The sequence below is a fragment of the Sander vitreus genome, chromosome 21 (assembly GCF_031162955.1).
Source record: "Sander vitreus isolate 19-12246 chromosome 21, sanVit1, whole genome shotgun sequence".
Taxonomy (NCBI): domain Eukaryota; kingdom Metazoa; phylum Chordata; class Actinopteri; order Perciformes; family Percidae; genus Sander; species Sander vitreus.
Window position 1 is genome coordinate 7,985,396 of NC_135875.1, and position 18,944 is coordinate 8,004,339.

An 18,944-nucleotide genomic window follows, 5' to 3' on the forward strand; every position below is an offset into this window, starting at 1 on the left:
TGTAATTGTTTTTCTTAAGGTGAAACTAATGTCTAACAAATTCAATTTGAAGAATTAAAGTGACCATCAGCATTCATAGAAACACACATACATCTTACTCTTCCATTATAATGTTTTTTCAAAGTATTTAGCGAAACAGACAATCCAACAATCATGCCCACTTCAAGCAACAACTCTCCGTGTTTGAACGTGTTAATGTAAGCTTTCGTTTAAACAAACGAGTGCACTGCCATGAACGCTTCTGAGACAAAATAGTCTCAAAGCTCCCCATTTGTACGATTCATCCCTTTAAAACCACAAAAAGAGATAGGCTTAAGGGCCTTCAGGGTCAGCTGAGGTTCTCCACTGAGGATTTAAGGTGCACTCTCACCGCCCTCACACACACATACAAAGAAAAAACAGAGAGAATTGTTTTAGTTGTTATTGTTTATTACAGAGTCTGATAGCTATCGCTTCAGAACTGGTAAAGAAAGCACATATCAGGACTGTTCCATTATGAATATATAAAGCTGGGTAATGCAGCTATGAAAAAAAAAAACCCACAGGTAACGATAACTGATATAATAACTGAACCCATGTAAAACACATTTAGCTTCAGAATATTATAGATGTGTTTCAAATTGTTAAAGAAACACTAGACCAGTTTTAAACATCAAAGTCACTACGCAGCCTTTTAAAAATGTTATAGATTGACTTCTTTGGCTCTGGAGAAGCCAAGTCATTTCTCAAATTACTACACATTTTTAAAAGAAAGCATGCGTTACAAACTAAGGGACCTGCTGCATTGATTTTTGGATATTAGTTTTAGTCATGTTAGCGCATTAGTTAAAAGGAATGTAATTTTGTGAAAAGAGCTTAGATAGGAATAGGAAGATAGGAACAAAACAAAGCTGTAAGAACATGTATGATACCAAATTCCATGCACTTGATTCCATATTTAGAATTGTACACACTTTAATATGTGTGTGATTTTGACCTGCATGCTTGATAACTAAAAGTGTATACTTCATTACATAACCAAGATTAGTGTATTAGAATATGACAAGACAACATGTGTGTTTGATATGAACCACTGTGTGTGAAACATGCAAATGGCAGCTGCAATACCACTGAAGGATTAAATACTACCTGAACAGCCAAGTACACCTTTGATCATTAGCTTTGCTCATGTAGAAGAAGGTTGTGGTTAGTGACACCAAAGTTGGGGACAGAGACATTTTGTTCATCACAGCTTCACCTCTACCCAAATTAACCTGCAGCATGACTTGTTGTCAGTCATCTGAATTATTATCACTTGTTTTCTTACCAAATGAAAAACAAGCAGAGTAAAAACACACTGGCAGCTATGACATAGAAAATGAAGAAAACTTTGTTGATTGTTTTAGCCACTCTGGTGCAGTAGCCGGGTATCCTCTCTTCCTCCCTGTTGCTGAGGAGCAGAGTCAGAGCTTTCACCGCCTCACTTAGCTCATCTGAGGCATGGGACTCCTCCGTCAGATGGCGGCTGCTACCCTGAAAAAAATAGAAAGGAGGTATTTTATTTATCTGGGTGAAAACATTTTTTTTCTTAAATCTTTTGACCATTTTTTTTATCCTAACCTCTTTGGCAACCGGCAGCAGTCCAGATGGCGTTTCACCAGAAAACACATCACAGATATGACAGACGTGAGTCAATTTCTTAACCTCTAAAAAGTTGCATTAGACACAATGGTTAATGCATATATTTAAACGATTAAAGGCTTAGTATTACATGTGCCTGTTTCAGAGAATTCTAAGGTTCTGACTCTGTCTTTTATCATAAATATATACAAACTTCCATATTTGTTGTAGTAAATCTCACCTCTACAACAGTTGTGGAAGCTGACTTTGCCCTGTTTGTCCCCACAGTCCTCACTCAGGCTTTGGTCTTTAGAGTCTTTTTCCATTAGATGCATCACCAAAATCGTCTCCAATAGGCTTAGCATCATCAATCCAAACATCCCAATGCAGTAGACCGCTTTGGGTTGAAGGCAGCATCATTAATGTGGACAAATAACCAAGCATTGACTCAGTTTATGTGCTGTTCCAGTGCAGTTTAATAAAGGCACAACTCTGAGCTTCTTTACCTATAAGAGGAATCCTGTCTGAGGAGGAAGGCAGAATATCATTGAGGATAAGCTGCATCACAGTGACAGCAAGCAGCACAGTGACCTTGAAGCCGAGCTTCTCGCCTCCGCTGTCCGAGATCAGGAATGAGGCCAAGTCCAGACAAAAGAATGATGGGTACCAAGAAGTTAACCACGTAAAGCGCAGACCGCCTCTTCATGATGAACTGTAAAATTAAATGGGTCAGGTGGTTGATCTATACATTGTACAAAGGCTAAACTAAAGCAACAATAGGTATTAAAGGTATGTAATACACAACAAGTGCAACAACAAGGTAATCTGTCCCAACCTGGCCAGTGGTACAAGAAGCACTGAAGTCATTAGGTAAAAGTGGTAATAATAAAGGAAGGGTAGAAATTATACATTCATATTTTTGATCAAGAAAATGTGGTAGTAAAATATACTTCAGTTCCCAAAGTAAAATTACTCTTTCAGAAGAAGAGCAGAGTCACCAGAAACCATGTATCTTTAGGAATTTTCATATTTTCAGATCAATTCAAGTAAGAAAGGAAGGAAAGAACAAAAAAGAGAAAACAAAGGATTTATACATTTATTTCTCTAACGGATGTGACATGTGTGGATCCAGCCTGCCCCTGTAGGGAATTATGTCTAAAATAAGGCCCTAAGGCCTGTCAAATCTGACTCCAATTTATTAATTCCCGCGCCTTCTTTCATCGGCCTTAAGTTTACCAGAACACAAGGATCAATCTGAGACGAAGAGTTCAGTTAAGCAAGTTTACTAAAGTCCAGTATTTAAATCACAACACACATGTGGAGTTTCAAAGTTTCAAAGTCTCTGTCAAATTTTGAACATCCTCTGGCCAAAATCCTCATCTCTTATCCTCTTGTGCTGTTTTGGCAACGCTTAAGCACATCTTGGTCGGTTGTAAGATGAGCCGGGCAGATACACCTGGCAACACAACCAAGAATGACAAATAAAACATTTTAAGCTAATTGGATAAAAGCGCAAAATAAATTCACCAATTTGCCAAACAATTCTAGGAAAACTATGAAATATCAACATTAAAATGTATTAAAAATGAATTACTCTGAGATATCCTGCTAATAACGGACAAATAAAAAGATACCCTCTTTGGCAGGGTGATTTATAATTCACTTTGAAAAATAAAATAAATTAAAGCTGCAAGCAGCGATGAACGGGCCCTCGCCTTCTTGCAGTCGGGGGTTCTGGCAGACGCAACATCACATGTAGACCACACATTCTAAGTTTCATGTAAATCGGAATAACATTTACCAAGATACAACCGTTCATGTTTTAACAGCCACCTACAGGAAGTTGTTCCTCCATAACTTGCGCATTGTTTTAGCTATCAAAATTCTTTTGATAACTTTTAGTCATGAGGGTCCACCGAGTCTATATCCAAGTTTTCGTGCAGATTGGACTCACGGCCCAGGAGGAATTACACAAAGTAGGTTTCCCATATATCGCAATGTGAATGATTAATAACCAAAATTCTAACAGCGTCACCTAATGGCCGATTCACTCTAAATTTGGCATGGATGCTCAAGCCCCTATGCGGAACAACTGTGTTGTGGCAATCGGAATAAATCTTGGTAAGATTTTAACTTTTTGTCATGATGGTCCACCAAGTCTACCTGCACATTTTTGTGCAGATGGGACTCACACTCTAGGAGGAGTTATAAAAAGTAGGTTTCGCTCAAAGCGAATATGCCAATTAATAAAAAAAATGAAAACAGCGCCATGTAAAGGCTGATTAACGCCATATTTGGCACACTGCCTCATTGGCACATGAGGAACAATCTTTAGCTTTGTGTCCATCGGAATAGCCGTTGGCAAGATACAACTGTTCCTGTTGCCACACCCACCTACAGGAAGTTGGTCTTCCATAACTTGCGCATTGTTTTAGCGATCAAAATTCTTTTGATCCATTTTTGTCACAAGGGTCCTTCGAGTCTACATGCAAGTTTTCGTGCTGATCAGACTCATGCCCCAGGAGTAGTTAGACAAAGTAGGTTTCCCATATATCAATATTTTACTGATTAATAAAAAAAACTATCTCCAAGTTAAGGCTTTCCACACATAAGGGGGCGCTATGGAGCCCTCTTACAGGTATGGGCCAAATCGCTGTTCAGTCTCGCAAAGCTCCCATGTGTTTATGTGGGCGCCAATTTTTGTGAGTTTTCGTATTTATTGAGGCCGTCAAAAATGTGCCCAAGGGCTAAAACCAATTAGGGTCCATAGGCCACGCCCACTTTGACCAATCAGTACCTTACTGTAGGGGTGGCCTCAGGAGTGGCCCTAGATGGTACCCATCAAATTTTGTAAAAATCGGATGAGCCGTTCATGAGCTATAAACTTTATGTACTTGTAGCGCCCCCTAGTGGCCAATTTTTGTAAAACGTGTGGGGCACCTCCAGAGGGTCATGGCAAACAAGAATCTTAAGTTTTGCGTTGATAGCAATTATTTTGGTCGAGATATGGCAAAGTTGGTGTTTTTTCACCGGTTGTGACGTGTGTGCAAATTTTGGTGAGTTTTCGTGCATTCTAACCCCCTCAAAAATCGGAAAAATAATGTGATCAAAAACAATAGGTTCCTTCGCACTTTCGTGCTCGGGCCCTAAAAATATAAAATAACCTAAAAAGTTTATACCTCTTAACACATCTAGACCAACATAGAGCAGAACTTCCAGGGTTACTGATGCATACTAATGAAAGGCAACCTTATAGATTTCTTCATAAATGGCCACAAGGTGGTGCTGTAAACACCTAAAACGAATCACGTGTTCCTTGGCCCATGGACTAACTTTCGAGCAGATACAATGTGATTTTAAGATGTCCTGTTCTGTCACAGACAAACAGAGAATTGGAACCAATATAATCTTCTCAACAGGAAATCATTATTGTAATTCATAATTATAATCAACCACTTACCACATCTAGAATGGCATAGAGTAGTAGATCCAGATAAACTATTGTGGGTGATTCATCACCACCAGGCCGAGTCATGGAGTTCCAATTTCCTTCTTTTAAGTTCAAGTGCCTTAAAATATCCCGATGAGTGCAGTTAACCTTGGAGGACTCTCCACTTACTGCAAAAACATTAAGACACATTCTCTATGAGCGATTTCTCTTAAAAGGAAAGAAATCAGGAAATGTGATGCTCTCAACTTTTCCTTTAAATAAGAACTTAAGAGCACCTACGGTTGAGTTATGTTTTCTCATTTACTTATGATTTAAAAAAATAAAAAAATAAAAAAACATTGTATGTATCCACTGCTTCTGAATTCATCATATGAACTTGATCATTTTTAGCCATGCTAACAACTTAGTAATGTTGATCTGTCAGTTGATCAATCACTTTGGCCCAAAAATATTTCAACTGTTGCATCGATTACTATTAAATTTGGTTTAGACATTTATGTCACCTAGAAGATTAATTGTAATTACTCTGGTGATCTCTTAATCTTTCCTCCAGTGCATTCATCAAGTCAAACTTTGAATGTGTTCAATAATTTGAATAGGACATTCTCATCAGCCTCAGCTGTACTTTGTATGTTTTGTGCTATATAGCAAATGTTAGCATGTTAAAAACTAAGCTTAAGCTAAACTAAGATGGTGAACATGGTTATTATTATACCTGCTTACTATCAGTATGTTAGCATTGTCACTGTAAACATGTTAGCATGATGATGTTAGCATTTAGCTCAAAGCACCGATCACACCGGTCACACAAAGGCCATCAAGAGATGGGCGATGGCTGCACGTGGACCAGCCCAGTGACAATTTTTACAGTACGCCTAGACTAAATAGGCTCTCCATTTGAGATCCATCTGCTATATGGAACCAAATGCATGTTGATAAAATCATGACTAGCAGCACTCTGTTCTTGAACTGTTCCTGAAAGCCTAATTCAGTTGCAGTTGCATACAGTATGTGGTTCATTTGCAAAAACAGATATCTCTGTTTTTATTTATTTACTAAATCATATTTTTGTGTCCAATCCCCGGAATATAAATCCAATTGGTATAGGATTGTTTTGATAAGGGATCTAAAATAAAAATATAAAAATGTAATTGGTTAGTGTTGGTTAGTTCAATTTTAGAGAAGCTGTATTTACAAATATATGTATATACCGGTATAAGAACAATAGGAACAATTGTGCTGAGACAAACAAACATTTTCTTTTGTTTTCTCCCCAGCAGTTGTTCTTCCAAGAATATAAAAGTCAGGTCTGCCTTTCTGTGTGATAATGATCACATATTTCATTTACATTACGTTTTTATTTTTGCTGTTTACACCAATGTTTTACTTATACAGTATTACTAAGCATAAAAACCGCCACAAAAAACATCCAAAAAGTGTCTTGTGTTTCAAGACTTAATGGCTTAAAAAGTATTTATACATATAATTACTGTGCGCTTGTGTAGAATTTGTTTGTTACATACCGTTCTTAAGGCTCTGATTGGAGTTTTTTTGAAGTTCTGGTTGCAATGTTGCAGTGTAATTGGAGGTACTTCCACCTGACAGAAAAGAGTATAAAAGTCTAACCCTTAAACTGCAGCAGTTTAAAGTGTTTTTAACTGTTAGCAAAAGCTATTTCAGAACACAATTTTTAAATCCTATCGTTTGACATAAAGAAAGAACAATAAGACATGTTAAAAACCAGTAAACAAAATTTACCAAATGAGTATCTTCTCACTTAGTTTTGGTGGGTATAAACTGGTTTGAAGAAATCCATCAACAAGATGTTTGCCTCTACCCTAAAACAATGGAGGTGAATGGGATTATGTTTGTGGATCTCACAGCCCTGTAAAATGGCAATTTAAAATGTCAACAGCAACATCTCTTTCCAGGAACAGTGTCCCTGTTACTCTGAATTATCCACGTACCACACTGTGAACAGTTTTTAAAAATAGATATTGCCTTTAGAAGTATTGTTTGTAGTTTCATTCTTTTGCTGTATCACAAAAAAACTCCATTCACCTCCATGGTATTGGGTTGGAAAGAGAAATTTCACACAGACAAAACTCATACTATCTGCACACCAGTGAAGGTTTGTTAATAATTATATGAACTGAACCATTAACATTCATATTCCTTTATTCTTTTACAATTCTGATGACACTGTTAAAAATAAAATGATGCTGTTTAATTAAGTAACAAGCAGCAGGAATGAGCCTATGGGCAGAAATATGTTTAGCTAAACTGAATTTAAGTCACACAATTTGAATTTGTATTGTTTAATTTGACTAATGCATTGGAAATCTGAATAGCATTAGTACATTTATAGAAATTGAATATATTAGTGTTTATTAACTTGTTAAACTTTCAAATTATGCTATTTAAATTCAGTTTTTATTCCAATTATTCAAGCTGAGCAATTCAAATTTAAATGATTCAGATTCACTATCAAGTGAAACATATTTCTGGCCATATGATCTGGAAAGAATATTTTAGCCCCACTGCAGCGCATTTCTCAGAGTACACCTGCATGCATCGGACTGAATTGTTCCAGCTTACCTGTGACGAGGAGCAGAAAGATAAAACCTGCAAGCATCATTGTAAGAGGTCTGCACAGTTAATGAGCATCGCGGTCCTCTGTGTTGTCTGGAAAGGTTTAAGGCAATAATAACATCACTGCCTTGTACTGGAAAAGGGATGGGCAAATTTTACGACCAACACTTTATTTTTATTTTTAAATCTCATTAGTCTAACATGCCTAATGCAACTAAGCTCCCAGGAATGGCCAACCCCCTCAACACTTTGCCCTCTGTGGGCAGATCAATTTTGTTATCAAACCAACAAGCAGTATACTTCTCGCCTCGTTGCTGTTTAGTTTCTCAAGTTAGTTCAATGTAGGAGCTGCGTCTGAAAGGAAACAAACTCCAATTTAGATTTATTTACAATAAATATACAACTAATCTCAGGTGTGACCCAAGTCTTTCCATCCCTTTCAGGGCACAGTTAATTTTTTTTTGTTTTACCGAAAAACTTTTGAACCAATGGCTCCTACACTGTGGAACGCTTTGCCTCATGTTTTAAGATCGGCGGCCTCTGATGATATTTTTTTTAAAAGCAGCTAAAGATATATCTATTTTGGTCAGGCGTTCGTTTAGCTGCATTGTTGAATCTACAAACAATGTATTTTATGTTTGTGTGATTTACTGTGATCAATTTATTTTAATGTATTTATTTATTTGGCCAGTGAAGCACTTTGTGACTCTATCTGTGATAAGTGCTATATAAATGCACTTTACTTACTTACTTATTACCCAGAACACATCTTGCAGTTTTTCTCAAGCACAATCGTCAAATGACTACTAAACTTTGTCAAACTATGTGACTATTTTTATGAACATTAGATCAGTTGTTCACATGACTATAGTCATTTATCATTGCTTTGGCACGAAATGCATTGAGTATGCCTCAAAAAAGTTTGCATTCATTTGCTATTGAATCATATTACTCTCAAAGGTAATTATACATGTTTGTTGTGTAAATCCCTTCATGCAAAATAGAGCAACTGACCGCCACAATAACCTGTCACACATATATTAGATACATAATTGTTATGTGGTATTGTTGTAAAAGTTGTGAGATGGCTAGAGATAGGCTTGATGGGGAACAATACAACTTCCTCACAATTAGACCAACCAAACAGGTGACAGTTGAGAATATCCCAACACGTTGTTGTAGGGGGTGGCTGCATCATGCCAAAAGATGTTTCCCTCATTGCATTGCAAGGGAGGAAATCAGGTGTGATGTCGATTAAATGTTGTGGCCAAACAGAGAGGAGAGTGGATGTAGCATGAGGATGATACATTTGCAGCATATTCTCTTTTTTCTTGCACATATTGTATAGCATTGCCTGATAATTTTGCTGTTATATATGTTTTTTTTCTGTACAAGCATTCTTTATGTATTTGTGATTGACTGGTGTGTACATACAATGCGAAAGTATAGTGTGTGCCATGGCTGACATTAATATTATTCAGCCGCCTAAATACAATACAAGCACTTGGACAATATCACAGAGTGGGTAACTATCACCCTTTTAGAGTACACCGTTACATCACAAAGAGGTCATTGCATTTTGACTGTCTTGGTCTAAGTAATGATAAAGGAACCTTTTGTGTTGATGACAGTGATTTATTCATTGATGGGATTTATTTACATTTGAAACAGGAGTTAATTCTTTCATTGAGTAATCACCTTTTGCAGGTCACATAAAGTGGTGTGCTGAATGTACCACGTGGTGTAAGGATTGTAATTAGAGTTTTGACAATTGTGAAAGCTATTGTTAATGCATTTATATGTATATAGGTTTTTCTTTGTCACAAACACACACACACACACACGCTTTGTCATTATTGTTTATTTAAGCAGTATGAAGTCTAATACATGCATTTTCACTCAGAACCAGATGAAAGGACTATTATTCCATCACATGAAGACATAATGTTATACTCTGTATTGTATATGTTACTCTAACCATAAAAGAAAAGAAACACATTTACACGTCTACAGAAGCACACTTGGTATATAATATTCTGAATGAGCAAGCAAAACACTTAGACAGTAGGCATTGATTCCATTGCATTTCAATAGAAGATAACTTGATATGGATCTTTAAAGAGCTACACCCAAATTTTAATGTATTCTATTATGTATTTGATGGACATATTAAACATTAGAATTGTTCATATATATATATACATATAAATATATATATATATATATATATATATATATATATATATCAAAATATTACAAGAACTGTATAATACAACCAGATTGATGTCATGGGCTAATACAGAGTATATGTGTTAGATTAGCATAGTCTTAATCCTGTTTTTACACTTTGCCACTACTCGTCTGATGCATGGTTCCATTTTAAAAAGATAACAACTAAAAACAGACTGGTCACTGTGACATAGAAAATGAAGAAAACTTTGTTGATTGTTTTAGTCACTCTGGTCCAGTAGCCGGGCTTCCCGTCTTCCTTCCTGCTGTTGAGGATCAGAAAGCAGTGTTTTCTCCATCTCCCTCAGCTCATCTGAGACCTTCTCCAAGGCACTGGACTCATCCGTCAGTTGGCTGCTGTTGCCCTGCAGAAGTGGTTTAGTTGACTTGTAATTAATACGATTATGTACCATGTAGGATTGTAAGCTGCTACATTTAACATTCATGTTTTTGTGTCCATTGTGATGAGAATTAAAGGGTTGATTCATCTTAATAACAAACAAACAAACATGTTTTGACTTCTGTTATGTTGTTGTGCAGATAGTTTTGGGGTTGTTTTTGAGATATCCATCCCTTCTTCCCAAACAATTTTTTTTTGTTTATCGTGCTCAATGCATTTAAAAATCTCAACTAAAGAAATTCAACAGCAACCTTTTGTCACAGACAACATACTGCTGAAATGTGTTATACTTTTTTTTATACTTGATCTACAATAATTGTTTTTGATTTTTATTTGGGTGAATCAACCCTTTAAAGTGCAGCTGATCCTAACCTCTCTAGCCACCGACAGCAGTTCAGATGGAGGTTCATCAGCAGACACATCACAAACACAAGCACAGTGAGTCCATTTCTTCATCACTGAAAGTATAAGTTTGACACAATAAAGACAGTTGTAGCACCAACATTATGTATTGTAAGTTGTAATTGTGTCTGTGAGTATTCAAATCATAGCAGTGAATATAAGTAGCACTAGCAAACTGAACAACAATCAGAGATTGAGGCGAGATCCAGAGGTTTGTAGAATGTATGTTTAATCTCACCTCCATCATGGTTGTGGAAGCTGACTTTGCCCTGTTTGTTACAGTCCTCACTCAGGCTTTGGTCTTTATCTGCCTCATTGTCTTGGGATGCAAAGTCTTTCTCCATTAGATGCATCACCAAAATTGTCTCCAGGAGGCTTAGCATCATCAAACCAAACATCCCAATGCAGTAGACCGCTAAAAGGAGAAGGCAGCATCATTAATGTGGACGAATAACCACACATTGACTCAGTTTATGTGCTGTTCCTGCTCATATGAAGTACAGTCAAATAAAGGCAAAACTCTGAGCTTCTTTACCTATAAGAGGAATCCTGTCTGAGGAGGAAGGCAGAATATCATTGAGAATAAGCTGCATCACAGTGACAGCAAGCAGCACAGTGACCTTGAAGCCGAGCTTCTCCCCCCCGCTGTCCGAGATCAGGAATGAGGCCAAGTCCAGACAAAAGAAGAACATGATGGGTACCAAGAAGTTGGCGATGTAGAGGATAGACCGCCTCCTCATCTTGATCTAGTAAGGATTAGGTGGTTCAAATACTTTAGTCAAAGGAAACTCTGTGGTAACCAGGTTGCAACAACAAGGTATCTGCTCACATCTGCGGTGGTTGAGGAAGCTTTTAAATGATTTACTTAAAGTGGCAATCATTGACATATACCTGTAAGTTAACAATGTATCAAATGATAACGTAAAACAACATATGTGCTTTGTTGCTGCTGTGCTGTGAGTGTGTTGTCTTTAAGCGTTGCAGGTTCCTGGTTGGGTAGAGCAGGAGGTAATCAAGGAACTAAAGGCAGCTGGCCAGTGGCCACTGTCTCTAGGTTATATAGGACCTGCGGCATCCTGGTAGTTTGGAGGATCTCTCTCCCCTGGCACCACTTTGTGTTACTTTGAGAGTTTTTGACTTATTTACCTGTATAAATTATTTAGTATTATCTTAGCTTGGCAGAATGGCTTATTTGTTCAGAATCAAACATTTTGTCATCTGTTAAACAACCTCCCGTGCCATTCACAAAATCAAAGACAAATCTGGCAAGTTAGTTACCTCACAACAGGCGAGGAAGGCCAGATTGTGGGCCAAAACATTGCGCGCCTTAGGGACTGTTCGTTATTTATTTAAGGTGCCACCGGAGGAGTTTTGGGACCTTTATGCTAAAAAGACTTGACCCTCCCCTCGCCAGTAATAATTTTTCTACGACCCTCCAAAATGATTTGAAAAAGAGCACCCTCCCCTTATGTGTTAGCTTGCACATAGCAAAGATATACAAATGCCATTTGATTTTTTTACCACCATGACATATACGTGTTAACCTCTGCATTCTCATCTTACACATCACACTCCTCTGTTATGGTGTGATGGCCATTTCAGTAGATTTACTCACTAAATGCGCACTTCTTGCATTACTGCATTACTTCAAATACTAAGTTACTCCTCTAGTAAACTAGTATTCATATGAAATAAAACAATAAAACATTGAGACTATTCAGCAAAGGACACTGGGAAATAACCAATTCAACACTGGTTGCTATGGACTCGTCACTAGGCTTCCTCAGACAGACAGTGGCGGAATGCCCCGACACTTAAATTCAACTAAAATGTAACAGTGAACAATCAGTGGTCGACCTACAGTCTGTTAAGATGCCTCTCCAAACTCACCATAAAACGTTAAGACACATTGAGAAAAAAGATCCGTATTTTGCCGTAATCCAATGACACAAAAAAAAAGTAATCCACAGCGATCAGTAGATCCACAAACAGAGTCACGGTGTATCCAGCAAGGCGTCACATTCACCAGCCAGCTCCAAACAGGTGAACGAGGCCTCTCCACTTTGCCGTTTAAACAAAGTGGAATAAACGTATAAAAGTCCAAATCTACACAAAACCCGCAATCAATTAGTAAGCTGACATCACATTTATATACATGGCATTTAGGAAACCTTTATTGCAAGGTTGGCACGGCAAGATGTCCAGACATAGTGCAACAGTAACCTTCGTTTTTTGTGTCCTGCTGCTCCCATCGTCAGCCAGGTAATATTTTTTTTACTAAAGCAGTATATGAAATCTGATGTATTACCACCATTTAGTTGTTTTGTGTTATTTAAGCAGGTACACTACTCCACCAGCTGTGGCTTTGCCCTAAGTTTTCACGCCTTGTGATCACTAATATTTGACTACATTTCTAAGGCTTATGACAAACCTATTAGACCAGACCAATTTCTCGCCTTGTTGGGCTTTTCTGTGACTTCCACTCGGGATAATCACATTGTCCAAGCCATCTCACTTTGTACTTTGCTAGTGAAACGCCTCATTTTACAACAATGGAAATCTGAATCCATCCCACATTCCACCAATGGCTGAGACAACTTGACAATGTAATACACATGGAAGGCCTTCTATATAAGGTTGCCAATCAAGAGAGAGTATTTCTAAATATAAGGAACCCGCTTTTTGACAAATGGTCGATAACCCAGCAGTCATGAATTGATGTTTGCTTGCTTATCTGGACATTTCTTGCATTGCCACCTTGTATTACATGGGGTGCTGCTGGTGCAATGCATTTGGTGCATGTCCTGGAAAAACTCAATAAAGAGATTTAAAAAAAAAAAGAAGAAAAAAGTACACACATTGATTTTTTCTGAAAAAAAACGTTTTAGCAGTAACATTTTCTCAATACTTACAGTGTACACAATCATGCTTTGGTTGTCGATAAGATTGCTGACAGTTTTGTTGTTAACTGTCATGGATAGGAACAACCACTCGTACTGGGTCCGCATCAACTTCTGAGTCCACTCTGTGTTCATGAAACCATCTTCAATGGTTTCAAACTTTATTTCGTCATCTGAGGTACAAAATAAACTTTTTTTCTTATCAGGTCAACAAAGGAGGAATGTATGTGGTGGTGACAAACTGTTCAGTGTGATCAAAGTGATCACAGCACACATGCATTTAAACACAAAACACACATTTAAGATGAATGTCTAGAACTTTTAAAATTGGTTACAAGCTCACCAGAATACGTGGCAGACTTAAAAGAGAGGTTGCAGCTCTGAATGTCAAAGGGAAATTTGTAAACTTGCATCCTGCACATGCTGACTATCATCAGGTCGTTCCTCAGGGTGACGTAGCCGTCCCAGTCAATGGTAAGATAAGGACTCGGAGGGGCCTTGTCCTTCTCTGTCCTGAATAACAAACATTTGTCTTTCTAAATGGTCTGACGCTCTATCACTAATAACCATTGTGAGTGTATGTGGATTTGTGAGTGTGAGAGCATGCACATAACTTCAAACTTACATCTCTTCAATAGTTAGATCTGGCTTCCACAATAATTTAATAGGAACAACCACCTGTTCAATTCCACAAAAATTAGGTGGAAACCACTCAATGTATTCATTTTTCCATTTCTACACAGGAAAACATGGAGGGGATCAAGAAGAAAGGAAGAAGAGGAGAAGGAATGAAAATAACTAATTTCAGTTCCCACTCTGATGAACAGGTACGACTGATCAGAAAACTGATGACGATCTCAGAGAGAACTCACCATATAAATCCAAACGTAAGCAACGAAAGTCTGGTCAATCTCTCTCTATGAGTAAAGAAAGAAGTATGTGTGAAAGTCTTTCCTGCTGCACAAGTCAATGAATATTGTGACTGACCATACAGCAAAACTGTCATTAAACACAGCACTATGCCGGTTTTAATATAAAATACAGCTCTCAAACATAAGACTTTATATAACACAGGGACAAGGGAAAAAAAAACATTTCAGTTAATACATGCCAAATCTAAGCACAACTCAAATGTTTAAGGAAAACCATCAGCTTCAGGTGCTACTTTTGCCAGACAAGTTGGAATAGATGACATGCACCTGTGTAAACCCAATTTAGAACAGTAACCTGATAAGACTATAAATCTGCATTTATTCATCTGAGGCAAAGGGTTACACCACACCTACGCTGGCTACGTTTCCTGGTATTTGATGTTGTGTGTCTTTCAGGCCCCCAGACTGCAGAGCACACTAACATGATATGCTGCAGTTCGGCATCTACAGGAAGTGTCGAGGGCAGCGAGTATGTACAGTATTAGAGCTGGTCAGCAGCAGCTAAGTTGATTTGAATATACAGATTTGTACTGAACGGTCTCAGCAGGGTAAACAAACATTTATTAGTCAGTCGCCACCCGCAATGCTTAAAGCAAGCCACACTTTGTCACACAGTTCTGAGTGATATTCTAACATAATTTGAAAATGTAAAGCTTAATTTAAAACTTACCACATCTAGGATGCCATAGATCACAATTTGCAGGTGTACCCGTGTAGGCTTTTTAAAGTTTTTAACAGGTCGAGCCATGGTGTATTTATCCTTGTTTTTGGTCAGATTCAGGTAGTTTAAAACATCCTGATAACCACAGGAGTCCGGATCTATTGGGAGATTTTAAGACACAATCTCAGAGTTTTTTGTTAAAAAATAAAGAAATGCTTCAATGCTCTTATTTTTTGTCTGGACATCAGATACACTGTATGTATTCATGATTACTTATAATTTAGAAGAAATGACAAATAATAGGCAAACAATAGGCTCTGTGGGTAGGTATCTACTGCTTCTGAATTTATTATCAAACCTTGGAAATCACCAGCTGACAAATATCTGCAGTAATATCCAGGGACTGTGGTCAGTGAAAGGCTATTATGAGATGGGTGTTGGCAGGACTGTGGGTGTTTATGTCATCAGCCCACTAAAAATTTGTAAATGTGAGCTTTCACAGTCATTTAAAGACCTCTCTATTTGAGATCCATCCGGTACACATTGTCCAAATGCATCGTCAACGAGACCACTTTACTGTTTACACCAGTATAATATCTTTTTGTTTTATTATTACAAACAGAAACTCAATAGTTAAAAACAGACTTAAGTTTCAGGATGTATAACTGTCATAATTAAAGCTACAGTAAAAAAATATATATATATTCATACATATAATACTGTGTAGTTTGTACATACCTTTCGTCATCTGTGAAGTTGAGTCGAGCCTCTGTGTTACTGTAGGTATCTCCACCTGGTAGAAAAGAGTATACAGGTCTTATCCTGATTCAATCACAGCTGTTTAAGGGGAGACACTGCAGGTGAAGAGGGAAAATATTTTAACTAAGAGATATCACCATTACATTTTAAATTTAAATGTCCCCACATTAAGACTATATTGTTTGTATTAGAAGTTTTTTTTCTAATGTTATGTGTATATGTATACAAATGATCTTGTTAAATATGTTAGTTGCTAGTTTGCATACATCTCAGTGTTTAAATGTATCTGTTCCCCTTTCATCTCGTTTATGTCTTTTGGGAACCAATATGTCTGACAAGTGGAATATATATGAAAGTATGTACATAGATCTTGCTTTGATGGCAGCTAGGAAATGTATAGCTTAAAAATGGAAGGCATCCAACCCCCCAGCAATAGTCCACTGGTGGCATGAACTCTCAAGCTACTTTGTTTTGGACAGAATTTATTATAATAATAAAGACAGAACCTCAGACTTTTTGAAGATATGGCAGTCTCATAGAGATTTTGATTTTATAAATTTTTTTATAAAAACTATAAATAATTTTACATTAATGTCAGGGATTACGACAAAAGTGTTATCTGAGTCCATTTATTATGTTGTTTGATTTGTATGTTTTGTAGTTTTGTGTCTTTATTTAGCTTGTTTTATTTTAATATTTATGTAATAATTTATATTATAATATATTGTTTATGATTATGGAATTTTTTTGTCTGTGTCCTAGTGTGAAGGATCTGGAATATGAATAATGAGATGTATGTTTGAAATATCTTTACACTAAAATAAGAATGAAAGTGGAATGTTTGATGTTTGTGTTACTGAAGTTGAGACTTCTGGCTCAGAGTCTGAGAAAAACTAGATTTGGAGAAAACAGCCTTTAAAGATATTCTAAAATTCCAGACATTCTGCTACACAAGACACTACAGGTGAATAGGGTAAGACATTTTAACAAACAGATATCATAATGAAACTTGTATGTTTAAATGATGCAAATGATGTATTAATTATTGCTAACATGTATTTAAAATGTGGTTTGAAATAGGGTCAGTACCAAATTTGCTAAATAAATACTTACTCCCCCTTAGTTCTGGTTGGTTTTAACTGTCTTTGAGATTCCATAATTAAGCCTACAGGAATAAATAATAATACATATAATTACTGTGCACTTTTGGAGTGTTTGATTTCTGTACATACTTTCCTTAATGCTGTAATTGGACATCTGTTGATCGCCAGAATGCTCTGCTTGGTCTGCGAAACTAAAGGGACTTCCACCTGACAGAAAAGAGTATACAGCTATTTGGATTCAATATATATTTTCATGCACAGCATAAAAATGAATTGCAACATATCTTTTCCAGGAAGTGTCCCCATTACTCTAAATTGTCCACTTTCCACACTGTGAAAGTTTTTGGAAATATATATTGAAGGTAGTGTTAAACTACAACTCCATTCACCTTAATTGTATCGGACTGACAACAGAAGTTTCACACCTGCATGCATCATACAGAATTGTTCCAGCTTACCTGTGAGGAGGAGTAGAAAAAGAAGAAACCTGCAAGCATCATGGCTCTAAGAGGTCTCAACAGTTAATGAGCATCACAGTCCTCTCCCTGCTGCCTGAAAATGATTCTGTCAGTAATAATATCACTGCCTTGTACCAGAAGAGGGACGGGCAAAGTTTATAACCAATCCTTTATTTATTTATTTTTTTAATCTCATTATTATAACGATAGAAACATGCCTAATGCAATAAAGCTCCCAGGAATGGCCAACACCCTTAACACTTAGTGGGCAGATCAATTTAGCTATAATACCAAAAGCAGTTTAATACACACTTCCTGCACTGTTGTTGCTGTTTTGGTTTCCCCGGTTGTAGATAATGTCTGCGCTGCATCTGAAAGGATTCTTATGTCAAGCATTTACAATCTACAACTAATCTCAGGTGTGATTGAGGGTTACAGCGCCAAGCTTTCCCATCCGTTCCAGGGCACAGTTCATTTCTTGCCCTCTTTTTTTTCCCACCAAACATCATGTTCCTCATAATCAGCGCTTTTGGATACATTGGGAGGTGGAAGGAGCTACCGGTTCCCCAATCACACCTCAGACCCATTTACAATGGTTGTTTACAATACCTTTGGGGTAAAAAAAATTCCTGCGTCCCACACATACTATTTATGGGGATGAGCAAACAAGGGGTGAGAAACAACTGGATATACTCTCATCTCATTCATCTATAACTGCATACAATATTTGGTCATAAACCAAAGTTTTGGACACATCTAAATTTTAGTTTGTACAGATTATTCAAGCAATTTCAAGCCTCAAAAGTGCTAATGTTGTCTATGCAGAAAATGAAAGGGATTTTGAGGTCTGGTATAACTCCCAATTCGCAACTCTATAGAAAATTAATGTCAGTCAGCGGTGGCTCTCAGCTTGCTACTTTAGGTGTGTTTTCTACATACATCCATCATTAGACAATAGTCACTCCCTCAGTGGATCTCACAGCAACTTCAAACACAAAGTGAATTTCAGACATGCTGCAATCACCAGTGAGTCCACTTATTGAACATACAGAGATAAAAATGAAAAATATGGAAATAACATTTACTACCAAGCACACCACAATTTGGCAAAGTAAAATGTTATCCTGTGTCCATGTGAAATATGTGGTCCTCACAAGTGACAAAAAAACACTGGTCATCACAACTGTCATAACGTGTGTGTGTGTGTGTGTGTGTGTGTGTGTGTGTGTGTGTGTGTGTGTGTGTGTGTGTGTGTGTTTTTCAAATGAAAACATCATGGCATAATATAGGCCGAAGCAAAGCATTTTCTCAGAAGAAAACACGTGATATAATTATTACATTATATATTAATTTTATTAATTATATATAAATGTGCTATACAAATTAAGCTGCCTTGCCTTTTGTGAACCATCACCTTATCATGGTGGAGAGGTTTGTGTGTTCCTATGAACCTGATGG

The 18,944-nt window shown here is 37.1% G+C and overlaps 1 protein-coding gene across 1 annotated transcript; it reads right to left on the bottom strand.

Moving 5' to 3' along the window:
* Positions 1-1,302: 1,302 nt before the first annotated feature.
* On the bottom strand, positions 1,303-17,528 carry LOC144536688 (5-hydroxytryptamine receptor 3A-like). The gene is made up of 11 exons (XM_078279951.1): positions 17,487-17,528; positions 15,905-15,959; positions 15,172-15,324; positions 14,446-14,486; positions 14,199-14,308; positions 13,917-14,086; positions 13,586-13,746; positions 11,209-11,419; positions 1,841-1,996; positions 1,600-1,685; positions 1,303-1,512 (listed from the first exon to the last, which is right to left on the bottom strand). The coding sequence occupies exons 1-11, from the start codon at positions 17,526-17,528 to the stop codon at positions 1,303-1,305; spliced, it is 1,395 nt and encodes a 464-aa protein (XP_078136077.1).
* Between the last annotated feature and the right edge of the window lie 1,416 nt (positions 17,529-18,944).

Bases quoted from the DNA above. Each gene is read 5' to 3' on its own strand.
- LOC144536688 (XM_078279951.1), bottom strand. From the start codon at position 17,528: ATGATGCTTGCAGGTTTCTTCTTTTTCTACTCCTCCTCACAG. The intron at 14,487-15,171 runs GTTTTAAATTAA...ACTCATAGAGAG, and splicing joins TGGCATCCTAGATGTGGTAA to AGATTGACCAGACTTTCGTT. The intron at 11,420-13,585 runs GTAAGTATTGAG...AATCCTTACTAG, and splicing joins AAAGCATGATTGTGTACACT to ATCAAGATGAGGAGGCGGTC.